Source organism: Odontesthes bonariensis, chromosome 19 (genome assembly GCF_027942865.1).
Source record: "Odontesthes bonariensis isolate fOdoBon6 chromosome 19, fOdoBon6.hap1, whole genome shotgun sequence".
Classification (NCBI taxonomy): domain Eukaryota; kingdom Metazoa; phylum Chordata; class Actinopteri; order Atheriniformes; family Atherinopsidae; genus Odontesthes; species Odontesthes bonariensis.
Window position 1 is genome coordinate 18558644 of NC_134524.1, and position 14086 is coordinate 18572729.

Below are 14086 nucleotides of genomic sequence, written 5' to 3' on the forward strand. Positions count from 1 at the left end.
AGACGAGCCCCCCCCCCCAAAAAAAATCTTTGAACTTAGGTTGTGCTGCAGTTGTGCTGTTCATGTGATTCATTGATAAATGCAACTGTAAAGGCAATCAATAGTTGCCAGTTTTATGTACAGAATTCAGTATTTACATAAAGAAACGATACGTTATTGGACTACATCACATTTGGGTCACAGCCACACACCAAGACTGGTTAATAAAGTCTCAGAAGTACTCTTTACAAGAGGCGTCAAGCTGATTTGATTCTTTTTACTTAATGGACAAACAGAGTGTCATAGTTAATCTATGGTTTGCTACAGTTTGGGTATTATTTTTGTAGCTGGACCATTGGTTTCGTCTGGTGATTTGGAAGATGGTAACTAAAGAAATGCTATAGTGGCAACAAATGAAAAGATTCAGCTGAAGCTGATGGTTTATGCCCATTGAATAATACTTAATTTGGAGATTAAACTTAGCCTGAGCACACCTGTAATGTTGTAAATTTTCACCTCCAGTTGTTTTTATCATTTAAAATAAGTCCGATTGTAGGGATAAAGGTCGCAAAGCCTTAACAACAGAACCGTCTGCCGAAGGACCTCTTTCAATGTCTTTTTCAGTGGATAAAAAATACAGAGTCCATTACAGAGTCTTAAAAACTACTGGGCAGAGCTTGGTGCTGATGCTTTAAGTCAGAAATGTAAAATTGACTGTACAGGCTGAGGAGAAAAAGCTGCTATACAGCAACTCAGTTAGCCGCTGTTGGCGCCATTTTGACATGCTTAGAACAGATGTCACAGTGGAAGCGGTTGTAAAATTGTTACGTTGCTTTGTGAGCACTGCAAACAGAAGGGCTAAAAAAATTAAAGTCAGTTTGCCGTGAACATTTATGCCACCTTATGCCTGCTGTGGAAAGGCACGTACTCTTAGAGGCAAACTGAATGCAATGAAAATTAGATTCTATTGCTTAAGAATGAACCAAAAAAAAAAAGCTTGTTTGGGTTTGGAATCCAGATATTTCTGAATCCCAACTAATTAAGAAGAAACGGATTAATATAAACTGTGGAAACCCCTCCCCCCAAAAAATTCTACTTCCCAGCCAGCATGTAATGCCAACCCAGCAGACAGCCTGTAGGCAGATAGTCTACACACTCTGGTGTCTGAAAATAGTATTTCCTGTTGGTGTATCAACAGTTCCCCTTTTTTACACCTTAGATATGCCTCGTACGGCTTTAATTGCATGGTAAGCTATTACGAAAACATAACGTCATACAATTAAGTCCTAAAATAGTTTGACACAGTAATAACTTATTTAATTGTAGCTGTTTACCAAAACAAAGTTGAGTCACATTTATACCTATAATGAATAAGGGTTTAGAGAGCAGACTTTCCGTGTACTTTCAGTTATCTTTTTTACCTCAAAATTGGTAGAAGACTTAGATAAAGCTGTTTAATAAGTGTAGTCAATGGTAATATTTGTGATTTCTTCAGTAATTAAGCAGGTAAAGAGTCTGGAGTTGATTCCAACAGTTTGTTTTACATTTTATATTGCTGTGTACCTTCATGTGGTCATAGGAGCCGCCAGTGAAAACCTGTCACAGAAAGATGGTTAAATCGGCAGTTTGGCACACACAAGTGTGACAGCAGTGGTGAAAGATGGCAGGATCCTACAGAGGATTCTCTTTAAACTATTAAAATATGAACCTTTTGTTTATGATACCACAAATTTATCAAATTATATTTGAGACCAGAAATGGCAAGTGCAACATATTAAATACGGTCAAATTAAAGCTGAGAGCCTACATTTAAAACCTTCATTCATTACGTGACTTAATTTACATGTTTTGGCAAACAGTTGCAATGACAAAAAATGTTTAAGGGCCTATCTGGATGTATTGATTATCAAAATGATGTAAGGCGAAACATCAGCCAGTACTCAGAATCTGTTTTCACTTAAATAAAGGCAATGATTCATTTTAACTGCCAATACACATTTAATCCCTTATCTACAGTCCACAGAGGGTGTAATTTATAAACCATCCTGGCAGTTTCAACTGCCAATCGTATCTTGAACCTCTTTAATGTCTTTATCTACAGTGTCACTTGAGTGATCTTTTTTTTCCCTTTCGTGCTCTCTCCTCCTTCACTTGATTCTTTCTTCTCCTGTTCATCCTTTAACTTTTTTTTTTTAGCAGTCTCCTCAGCTGCTCCATCCATCCTCTCTTCCTCCTCTCCCTCTTCCTCCTCTTCAAGTTGAAGGCTTCCAGAGGAAAATCTCATTCTGGCTAGTCCGGCGGGCCGTACAACCCTCCCCGGCTGAGGGGGTGGGCAGTAATACGGGTAGAAAACCTCCGGATCAGAGTCACTGTAGCTTCCTGTGGTGCCACCAATCATGCATACTGAGGTGGGACGTTCGGGCAGAGGGGAGGAGTTGAGAGGGAGATAGGTGGGTCTGGAAGGACGTGTAAGATGAGGGTAGTAACCTAGGGGTCGAAACTCAGAGGCGGGGTTTGTACTCCTTGCGAGATGGAACTTGACATCCGGTTGGCTTGCCACGCGGCGAGGCAGCCCCGGAAGGAAGTTGCAGTCATCACTGTAATGCCCTGCCTCTGTGTATCCAACTCCCAAAAGCCTGGACCCATTGCTTCCTGGCTGATAGGCCCTGGCCAATCCCAGCCCGCCTGAGCCAGACGGGTGAAAGTTCCTCCTCCTTGGTGAAAGAGGTGGCAAGTCGTGCCTGAATGGGTAAAAAGCTGGCCGTGGTATGCCTCCCACTGGCACATATTCCTGTCTCCTTGCGGGAGGGAAACGCTCCAGCGAGGAAACGGCAACGTAGTCAGACAAATAGGGGTGTCGGTTGAGTGGCGAGGAACCAGATAGCGGGAAGGATGGAAGGATGGGGTGATACTGGTATGCGGGGGTGTTTGGGTAAAGGAGAACCAGCTGCTGTGCAGCATCGGGGTGGGGCTGGGGGTTTGGTCGACGTCGTGACCGGTTGCCATAGACACCTGCTAGCCTTTGGGCTTGTCTTTGCGCTCCATTCTGTCCCCCCCTCACGTCCTCCGTCAAAGATGTGGAGGGAGACCGTATCTTCGGCGAGGGGGTTGACTGGTATAGAGATGGAGAAAGGGCAGTGACGTGACAGAGGGGGTATGGCCTGTGGCTGACCTCAACAGATGATTGGCTGCGTTTAGTCCGTCCGTCGCGGATTTCTACATTATTAGCACCTCTGTGTTGGTCAATTTCATCCTGACTATAAACCGCCAGAGCACGACTTGACCGGGGAAATGGGTGGAATGGGTAGGACTGTTCATACAGCTGAGGAGGTAAGACACACACAAACAGTTGTGTATACATACTTGGATTCAAACAAATGATTATTTTTATTATCAACTAATTTATCAATGATCTATTTATTCATTTCTTTTGGCCACTACATTGAGAAGGAACAGTGAAAAAGCCCATCATCATATCATAGAGCCTGAGGAGATGCTATGAAATGCCTTCAAATGCAGAGATATTCCATTTACTAAACTAAAAATCAGTCCTCACAATCAAGAAGGTCACATCTTAAGATATTGGTCATTATTTTGACGAAAATTCGCATTAATTTGTAATTAAAAAATTAACCAGATCATTTTCTGTTGATAAAATGTATGCAGTTCTACAGTTCTTTTATTACCTCTTTGGAGACGTCGGTGAGGAGATCAGGAGAAGATCGACACTGTCTCGGATCAAAGTCTGACTGACCGTGGCTCCTGGATATAGGGAGGGGAATAAAACAACAGGGAAAGCTCATCAAAAGCAAAATTTCCCTCTCGGATCTCTTTAGTGCGGCAGTTTATCTCTTTACCAAACATTTCTTTCTTTCGTAATTTTATGGAATATTTTCTCTGATCTCTGACCAGATCAAAAATGTTTAAGCAAAAGCTTGAACTTTTTTTCCTGGGCAAAATTGCACATTAGTATGTGGTGAACTTTGTTGGTGTCTGTACGTTCAATGGCATAATTCTCCTTGTGAGAGCTCAATATCTACTTGCCTTCACTGTGTGATCTATCATTTCTAGGCTTGTAAAAATTCATTTTTACCTCTCCAAGTGTAAAGGCTTCTTTTCTCCTGATCCCATACACTCCAGGAGCTGTTTCTGGGTTCTTCCACTGCCACAGCAAATTGACAACATGAAATTGTCAAAATCATATTTGCAGATATATTACAGTGTCCTACTACATGGGGAAAAAGGAAGACAGAAGAATAAAAGAGTAGTTATAAGGAGACAGCTAACAAGGCTGCTAAATGCCTCTGAACATTTACATGCTGCAAAAACAGGCTAGGAAGTTAAAAAAAAAACAACAAACAAACAAAAAAAAGCGGCAATGAGTGCGTGTGTCATACCTGTATCTGAATCTGGAGCCCTTACAGGTTAGCAGAGTTTTATGTATGGTCTTTGGTTCCTCAGCGAGCCTGAAGAAAGCATGGTACTCTGCACACATCTTCCAGAATGATTTACACACATCACGACTGGTCATGGCAAACTCTAGAGTATCCTTACATGATGGCTGGATGGGCATGAAATAACACTTAAAATGATGCTTGCACTCATAAGCCAAACACTATGGCCACCTTTATTGACTCTACAATACCCCTGAAAGTGTCTTGTGGTATCTGGCACCAGCATGTAAGCCATTCATTCAAGTGGTTTAAGTTGTGCGTTCCAAGGCTTCCATGGATCAGCCCTGGTAAAGTACATTGTCCACACCCTAAACCAAAACTGTTGCACTTCCACAGTTTGGACCACTAGTATTACTTCTGGTGAGTTTTGTTCATAACTAATCAGGAACATAACACACATCTTGGCGTTTTTTTCCCTTCTTTTTTTTTCCTAAAATCAGTCTCATCTAACACTGAGTGAGAATGTTCTCCTAAATATGACCCGGTGAGTCGTTTGCTCATGCACGCCATATTTGAAGAATATAGCCTGATTAAACTTGGTCAGGTTCTCACCCCAACTTTGTCGTGTAGTTTGATAAGAAAATGCTTGCGCTTGAAGCTTAGCTTGCGAATCTTTGCCCAGCTGAATGTGTTGATTTTGGTGTTTCCCTGGAAAGAAAACAAGAACAAAATCAATGAATATGTACCTCAATACACAAAAGTTGTGATAAAACATGCTGTAATGCAATGCATAATAGTATTTTATTATGTTAGTCTCGTAACTTTTCCAGATTCAGTCATCAATTTTAGATGTACATATGAGGACATTTTCCAGCTGTTGGTGGCACTACATAAAAAGTCAAGGGATCACCTAAGTGTCAAGTACTCATCCTTTGGATACCTTCAGTGAGTATCCCAAATTTGATGTCAGTTCAGTGGATGTTTGTCAAGATGGAGCTCACCGTTTTAACAGTGGCTATGCAGGATCTTTTTGTGGTAACTCCTTGCTTTACTCAGGGGAAATAATTGTGTATAAAAGTATTTATAATCTTTTGTATGTGTATTCACATGTAAAAAAAAAAGCAAAAACATTAAACTCATGCCTGAAAGACAAGTACTCCAGAGTGTGTGACAGCCAGGTTGATCCTCATTCCCTCCCCGTCGTGGGCAGGGTGAGGCCTGATGCCGTACATTTCCAGCTTCCTCGCCACTTCCAGCAGGTGGATGTCGGATTCTGCTGGAGAGACTCCTCTATCGAAAGAGACAAAGACTTAGAACCATTCCACAGTCATTTCTTCAAAGAAGAGCTCCGCTGGATTAGAATTTTCACACTTTTGATGCCTTTGAGTGAAGCTTTCCTCTAAAATAGTAATCTTGTGTTATGTTGTAAAACTGTTTGCACCATTTCTCCAGGGGGTAAAAAAGTGTGAAAATTGATTCAGTGTACACATTTAACCCCATGTCATTTGTTTCATGTCATACCTGTGTTTCTTATGCAACTTGATGATCTTGTGGTCCAGATATTCCTGGTTGGGGACATAGTGCTTCATCTCCAAATGTTGACAGTCCAAGTCCTCATCATAGTCCCCTATCTCTGCTATAACACGAACATACAAACCAATACTGTGTGTACTGGCTATTCACTGTGTTTCCAACTTTCTATCCCGATATGTTTAAAGTATTTGAGGTGAAAAATTAATGGCTTAATTAGCTCTTGATAACAGCTATTTTATGAACATTTGTGCTCTTCTTTTGCTTACATTGCAGTATATGAGAGACCAACAGGGCGGCGCTGTTGTCGTTGCACGTTAGACTGCCATTAGACAAATCCTGCTTTATCTGTAAGGCAAAAAGATACCTGCACATACAAAACAATTACCTTGGATCATATCGGAATAAAAGGCATACTGACATGATTGAAAACCTTTACATATATAGTAAGACATAAATGCTCATGAGACACACAGCAAATGTCTCTGGCTCGGGGAAAAAAAATGTGATGATACAACTGTAGAAATTGCAAACTTTACCTTGTGAGGCTTTTCTTCAGTTGTCCAGGGTCTGGTGGGAAGAATTTAACAATAAACCTAAAGAATAAATCATTGTTGCCTGTCAGAACGAAAAGAAAAGAGCCAGTGTTATTAGTTTTGTCTCTGTTTGGAGAAAACAAAAAAACAAAAAAAAAACATTAAAAGATTTTATATTTCACCAAATCAGCTAACATAAAGTTCCAGAGAAAAAATATTGCAAAAAAAAAAAAAAAGTGAGCAGAAAACAAAGATTGTTTAATGACTTTTATTCATTTTTTTATTTGAAATGTCACTGAAAGCAGAAAATGACAAACAATGGCGATGACAAGGACATCAGATCCAAATGCTGTTGGTGGGTAGCTAACTGCTTCATCCTGGCTGGCAAACAACTGCATCATCACAATAGTTTTTATCTTTTCTTTCGTCTTTGCACAGGCTTGTAACTTTGCCCCTGACATTTGTTCTCATGATTCTGAATCATTTGATTCAATAAATAGAGATAGATACCAGTTTGTTTGCATGTTAGCAATTAAGTATTCTAAATAACTAAATAACTAAGATAATAGGTTCACACAGCTGATTATGTAATTATTTTCTCTTTTGAAGGCTCACTGCGACACTGTTTAACATCTAAATTTCCAAAGCTTATTTATTGTCTCATACATAAAATCTTGAAAATATTGTGGAAAATATAGTATTCAATATATTTTTTTCTTTTTAATTTCTATTACTTGTTTGAACCTAGTTTGATAAACTAATCATGACTTACATACATTAAGCTTAATCACATAAAATGACATAAAATCCACCGGAGTAAGAGGCTCTTATTGGGTGGTTATCTTTCAGCTAATTAGCTTTTGGGGCTAACATTTTGAGCTAGTTATTTTAGCCTGTTTAACCCAAATAGCATTTATATTATGCAATACAGATAATAACATTAACAATGAAAGATAACATTAATATTGTGAAATTGTAAACGTTTAGTAAAGGCATGTTTTCTGTCATGTTTTTCAAGGTAAGCTCGAGTGCTTTCAATTTGGTTTCATTGTCAGACATCAACATAGATTCAATATTCATGGCAGATGATGATAGATAAATAATAAGCTAGTTCTAGAGAAGCAATTTAAGCAAGAAGTCAGACTCTGTCGTGAAAACACAAACTTCCTCAATAATTGGAATAGTATAAGAGCCATGAAAACAAATAAAAACCATGGCACAGCATTATAATTCTATTTTTTATTTATCTTTTTAAACAAAATTAAGTTCTTGTCAACATGTGACATATTCACAGTTTCTAGGTTAAAACATGTCTTTCAGCACCGACTCATGCAGTGCGGGGAGGTCAGGGGCAATTCATGTATTTTTGTGAGACTAGGCTGAATATAATTATAATAATATAACCCAAGACAGGAAGTCCAATAAAAGCTCCTTCCTTTTAGCTTTTGCCATTGCCTTAAGTTTCACATTTTGCTTTTGTTAGGTATAAAGTCATCAAAGTTGAATTTGAAAAAATAGCATGAACATTTTGCACAATTTTTGTCATGTCAAAATGAAATGATTTCGAGGGGCAATCCAAATAATAAACCATTCCTCTCCTGCTGTCTTATCAAGTCTAATGTTAATGAGAATACTCCATACAAACGTGAAATAATCTATTTGCTAAATTCTTTTTTTTTTTTTTTTTTTACATTAGGAGATAAACTTACATGTAATCTGTTGAACTAGGGGCTTCAGCAGTTCCAACCAAACCTGAAATAGATGCAGAAAAGGTTTATGGTCAGATATTAAAGAAGAAACTAATTCTGAAAAATGTGCATATTAGTGTGACTTTGTGTTTCGTACATAATGGCCACTGTGGTGTCTAAACTCCAGTCCAAAGTACTCTTTCTCCAGCAGTTTCAGATGACCACACACTTTGTTGAAGAAGTCACCACCTAAAATCTTTGGCTAAAACGAGGCAGAAAATGAATTAAAGCATGGTGTTAGTGGGAGGGATAATTGGATCTTTTTTAATTGAGAAGTTCTTAAACCTTAGGTCTGTGGGTACTCTAGGGAATATTCCTCAGCTCAGCTACTTTATTCATCCAAACTTTCCATAATGGAAGTTTGTATAAGGATGTACCTTCAGTTATGAGCATTATGGTCATTAAACTATACATTGCTTTCACAGTAAGCCAAAAATAGGGTAAGCTGTTGCCATGTGCTAACACAGAGAAAAAAGTACTCATTTAGTTTACACTAGCCAATGCACCTTCCACTGTTCTATCAGTTGCATTGCGTAGCATACTCATATCTTCATAAATATTTGGAAAAAGTATTGTCAAATGAAAATGCTGTCAAGAAAAAAAACTCATAAAGAGCATCTATGCAGGGATCCCTGTCAGTTTGTTTTGGTTTTTAATACGGACTAATAAAATACTCATATATTTGGCCAATTGAATCAGTTTACACATATCTGCATGTTATATGCAAAGACACAAATTAAATGGGAAAAAAAAAAAAACATTTGTTGACAAAGAATGACACTGAAGGCATGCAAGGTTTTTGGAAAAGAAAATGTAGTGATTTCACCATTTTTGAGCTCTTATAGTGAAACTGTTACGTTTTGCACTGTGGACCAACGTAGCGATACCATATTCTGGAGCAAGACTGTGTTAAAAATATGTACCAATAGATAGGTTCATTCAATATTTATCTTCCAAAGACCTTCGGTGCTCATTTTACTCATGAGTATGATAATACAAAACAATCCATCATTGTAGATCAGGAACATGTAGAAAAACCTAGGGGCAAATCTCTAAAACAGAGATACAATCAGCTACGAATATAAAGATAAAGAAGAAGAGCAGATGATGACTTATTAATTGTAGAAAATAATACTACAAGTTTTACAATAATAATTTTTTCGTTTGCCAGATATTTTGTTGAACCTGTCAGGTTAAAAATGTTGCAGTCCTCATATAAATTCCATACAGTTATAGGAGCTAAAATCTAGCATTAACAAAATTTGACTTCTCAACCAAACCAAAAAAATGTCTTCCTCCTCCGGTCTCTATTTTCTGCTTCTGTCTTCTTCCTCTGTCATCTCTCTAATTACCAAGATGGTGTTTGTGCATTGTTCACCTACTGCAGTGGCAGAGTTTAAATACTCTCTTTTTTTTTTCCCCCTCTGTCTGCTAGCCTGTGTTTAGCACCCCAGCGTGGGTCACTGGACGACCCTCATTAACTTGTCATGGGATGAAGGAGGAGGAACAGAGCAGCTGTTAGAAATTATAGAGAGAACACAGGCCTGGTTTATCATTACAGCAGACAAATGGCCGCCTTCAGAGCAGCAGAGCAGTTAGCGACAGTGTAGGAAGAGGATGAAATTGAGTGAAATTCAGCTGTGTTTTCACTTTCTACCGTCATAATCAGTAAGTGTTATAAGTCACTATATTGTTAATAAAGGTTTGCTGTGTTCTTGGAACTTGTATGTAGTGTTTTTAGTTTTTACAGTGCTTTCAAATTTTGTAAGGTTGACCGGGACAGAGACATCATTTTACAGACCAGACTTACAGTAGGTGAAGGGTCCCTGCATACAAAAATGCAAATGCAAAAAGATTCTTTCAATATGAAGTTACCATTATTTGATTTGCACAAAATGACACTCAAGTTTAAAATGTGTAAATGCGTAAGTGACACATGACGTATCCGAAGTTACGCATTGCCATGAGATCATCTTGTGTGGTGCGCTCAGTGTTACTTATAAGTTATAAGTGAGCACTTATTGACTATTGATGCAGCTGGTGTGTCTCTTACCTCTGCAGAAGAATAATTGGTAGTATGCAGCTGTAGAGCACTTTGTCAGAAAGTGAGATTGGGAATAAGAATGTGTTGGTGGAGCTAAACCAACAGAATCTGTTTCCTTCTGTAAAAAAACAAAACAGCCCATAACCCTTTAATTGGGTTAAAGGAGATCTCGGTGTATCGCTTTTCAGTGTAGTGTTAGCTATAAATTATGCTTGTACTTCCAAAGCCATAACAAGCCTTTTCCCCCCAGAGAAACTCCCACTGTACACACAGTAGATTTGGCTCCTGCTCCTTTACACTCCTTACATCAGTCTGCTCCTTTCTTTTTCCCTGTATCCTGTCCAATCATTATTGGGGATTTTGCCCTGAAGCTTGAAGGATCGGGGTCAGAGAAGAAAACCCTCTCTCTTTTTAAACACACACACACACACACACACACACACACACATTTCTACATTAAAATGGACTCCCTAACCCCTCTTTCTAAACCCGATTCTAACCTAATTCTCTTTGGAGGTTTGAACCAGCACAATTACCCCCACAAATAGTCTCACTAACAAAGTCTAAAAGTCAAACTGGTCCTCAGAAAGATAGATGTGCTGTTCCACTCCTACTTTTAAGGGTTGCAGCATCTGCAACTCTCACTCATTATCCTCCTTGTTTGCCAGATAGACTATATTTATCACAATTTATTTTTGCTCCTGCCCATCCTTCCATCCGCACTCCCTTTTCCTTTCGTTCCCCCTCTCATTTACTGTTTGTGTTTTTCCTGTGTTCCCTCTTCTTGTAAAGATGCTACTTATGTCCCAGGGGCCACAGGGAAACTGTCAGGGAGCGAAGCATGGGCGGGGAAAATGGAGCAACTTCGCCAACACAATACGGCGAGCTACACACACACGTACACAAGCAGAGAATCGCTTTTTAAATTGCACTAGTGCCTCGCAGGCGACGTCACCATGTTGAAAAGGCGGCCTGTCACTCAGCATCTCCTGACCTGGATAGTGGAGCACATGGCAGCTCATACCGCACGAGTCTCATCCAGCTGCTCACACGTCGCACAACTGGTAAACATCTGCAACGGTTTTGATTTTTTAGAAGATACAAGCGCATTAACTAAATTCCCCTCAAAGTTTATTCCTTCAAAATGAATCTTCTTTGATTCTTTCTTCTTGTCTTCTTGCTGCACAAAAAAAAATGAATATACAGAAGCTAACTACTGTATCTTTTTCAAGAGGTTGATTTGCATAACTGAATATAATTTCTGGAGATGATCTTTGCCATGTTTGTTTGACTTTTTTACAATGTACAATAAATATAAAGCACCACAGGTTGTTGTTTCATGGGGACATTAAAGGGGGGGGGGTTCTTAAGCTTTGTTTAATTTAATTTTTGTCCTAACATAACACTATTTCAGTGTGGACGAGTGGATGTGTAAAGTAGCCAAAGTAAAGAAAAAGTTTGTGGATGTGTTTTGTCAGACAGGCGGTGGTGTCCTCCTTGTCAGCTGCATTTGTCACCATAACAACCCTTTTTCTTTATATTTTTTGGATATATTCATAAAACGTTCATGCAAGACAAAACAAAACAAAAAAAGGGGGCAAAAAGAGTTTTCTTTCTCTCTCTCTTTGTTTAAATATCAAAAACAGACCCTAAACACTGGATAATTATTATCATGGCAGTGCTGTTCATTCTCTGACCAACTGTAATACACAGATCAAATGCACAATTAGGCATTGTACATTGCTTCAGTTATTCTCCGCACACGATCACAACAATTGTCGGAATTAACTGCTTCCCTGCCTTTTGAGACATGCCTGAAGATAAGTGAGCTCTGTTATGTGACTGAACACACTCACAGCAGATTGGGTCATTGTGTCTACAATGACAACATTTACTCCAGCACCATTATTTCTTTTCTTTTCTTTTTCAGAAGAAATGGGAAGAAAGTGACAGTAAAAGAAGAAAAAAATGACTCTGAAATATCGTAATGAATGTGATACATTCATACAAACAAACAACGCGACATGCATTTTACGAAATGAGCAATTCAAAGTATAACAAGAGATCTGAGCAGACCGGTAGATTTAAATAAACGCGCGTCTGTCACCCCTCAAACACTTACCTCCACCTCGAACGTGCGCTCACTGTCATCCAGAAAGATCACTCGCAGCCGGAGCTTGGTCTCCTTGGAGACCCGGGATTTGGTCGCGAGACTCCTGAAAGTCCCGGTGCGCCGGTTTGGGTCCCCCATCTTCCGTCGTGCGTCTCTCTCTCAACACAAACTATCGGGATCGGCGACAAAATCCATCTCCCTGGCAGTAAAACCCTCAAAGATCGGCTTTACGCGCCACCAAGATCATCACAGGTCCTCCGGTGAGCCGCCGCGGCTGCTGTAAGAGCGCGCGCTCTCCATATGCGTAATGGCACGCGGTCGTCGCCCTCAGACATTAATTGACTCAGTGTCTGTGCAGCTGGAGGAGGAAATCCTGAGTTCCTTCACTGTTAAATCGGTGCCCAAAAGTTACTACGCCCATATACTGCACGTGCAGCTCAGTACTATAGAACATCCAAGCAGTGTGTGGAACTGTGTGTGAAGTGTGATGCACTAAAATGACTAAAACATAATTTAAACAGCGAGTTACTAGAATTTTCAAAGCAATTGGATGTGATTGGATTGGAATGGCATGATTTGCTGCTGGTTCTCCTTTCAAATGACATTAAACACGATCATTCTGAGGTTTGAAGTTTTGGCCAAACAAAACAGCCATTCCAAAAATGAGCCGTTTTTACAGTTTGGGGTAATTGTGAAGTTATTTTCCTTTTTGTATATACAGTAATGCTGTACACTTGTTAAAAAGCTCCAACATCTATATGAAACATTGATTTCTGAGTTATAATGATATCAAAGCATCTAATATAAGATGTGACATTAAATAAGCTGAACTCAGCCTCCTGCATTGAGTACTTTTATTTTTGATACTGCAACAGTCTTGCCCGTCATGTACCTTAACATTTGCATCATCCATAGGTTCTGTATTTCATACCACGGTTGTGAGTGTAAAGCTAACTACAGTAGTGCTTTAATACTGTGTAAGTAGCTACAGTAGTTTTAAAATATTGTTAGATAAGATGCGGTATTTTACAGATTTTTTTCTTGAACCGTACGGAAATAAACAGTCGAACACTGCAATTGAATATTATAGCTATCTACATTGCAGAGCTACTGTGTACCATATGGCTACTTTACGCTATTGCACCCGTTACAGCATTTCTTTTCAGCTGAAGTAAAATAAGAGGGAATGACGACGGCAAACTTAAACATAAAGCCAAATACTTATTGTGCAGTCTTAACAATAATAATAAACCATCCATAAAAACACATTTTTATCAAAGTACGATGGCATAGATGGTCAAGAATCGACAACAATGCCTCCCTCTTGGATCAGAGTGAAAGGTATCTGGCAAAAATAGACACACATCTACAGGCTCCAGTTGGAATCTGGAGGACTTTTGGTCCCACAAAGGGCAAACAAACAAACAAACAAATTAATACACTGATAAATAGATAAATAAAATATATGAACATTAATGTTCAATGTAGACATCCAAAAACTCTGTTAAGAACAACTGAGTTAGCTTTAGCTTCCACTGGGCGTTAGCCGAAAGCCAGCATCGTGAAACACGCCACTTTCAGGCTGATGCCACTAGTTTGAGTCTGCTGTGGCAACTGGCCTGTTGTGTATATGGCCAGGAATATTCTGCGTTTATTTGGAGTACAGTTTGTGCACGTCCTCAAAAATGAATGCAACACGTTTTTGAGCTGCAATACGTACGTGACAGATAGGCGCAGTGTCG

At 39.2% G+C, this 14086-nt stretch overlaps 1 protein-coding gene across 1 annotated transcript; it reads right to left on the bottom strand.

The window, feature by feature from the left end:
* Positions 1-2001: 2001 nt before the first annotated feature.
* LOC142368477 (FERM domain-containing protein 7) lies at positions 2002-12482 on the bottom strand. The gene is made up of 12 exons (XM_075450653.1): positions 12354-12482; positions 8285-8389; positions 8149-8191; positions 6443-6521; positions 6173-6270; positions 5895-6009; positions 5516-5663; positions 4986-5081; positions 4377-4540; positions 4073-4141; positions 3666-3741; positions 2002-3301 (listed from the first exon to the last, which is right to left on the bottom strand). Exons 1-12 carry the CDS (start codon positions 12480-12482, stop codon positions 2075-2077), a joined length of 2349 nt encoding a protein of 782 aa, XP_075306768.1. The 3' UTR covers positions 2002-2074.
* Positions 12483-14086: the final 1604 nt, after the last annotated feature.

Bases quoted from the DNA above. Each gene is read 5' to 3' on its own strand.
- LOC142368477 (XM_075450653.1), bottom strand. From the start codon at position 12,482: ATGGGGGACCCAAACCGGCGCACCGGGACTTTCAGGAGTCTCGCGACC. The intron at 8,390-12,353 runs GTAAGTGTTTGA...GCCTCGTTTTAG, and splicing joins AGCGCACGTTCGAGGTGGAG to CCAAAGATTTTAGGTGGTGA. The intron at 6,271-6,442 runs GTAAAGTTTGCA...TTGTATGTGCAG, and splicing joins CTGAAGAAAAGCCTCACAAG to GTATCTTTTTGCCTTACAGA.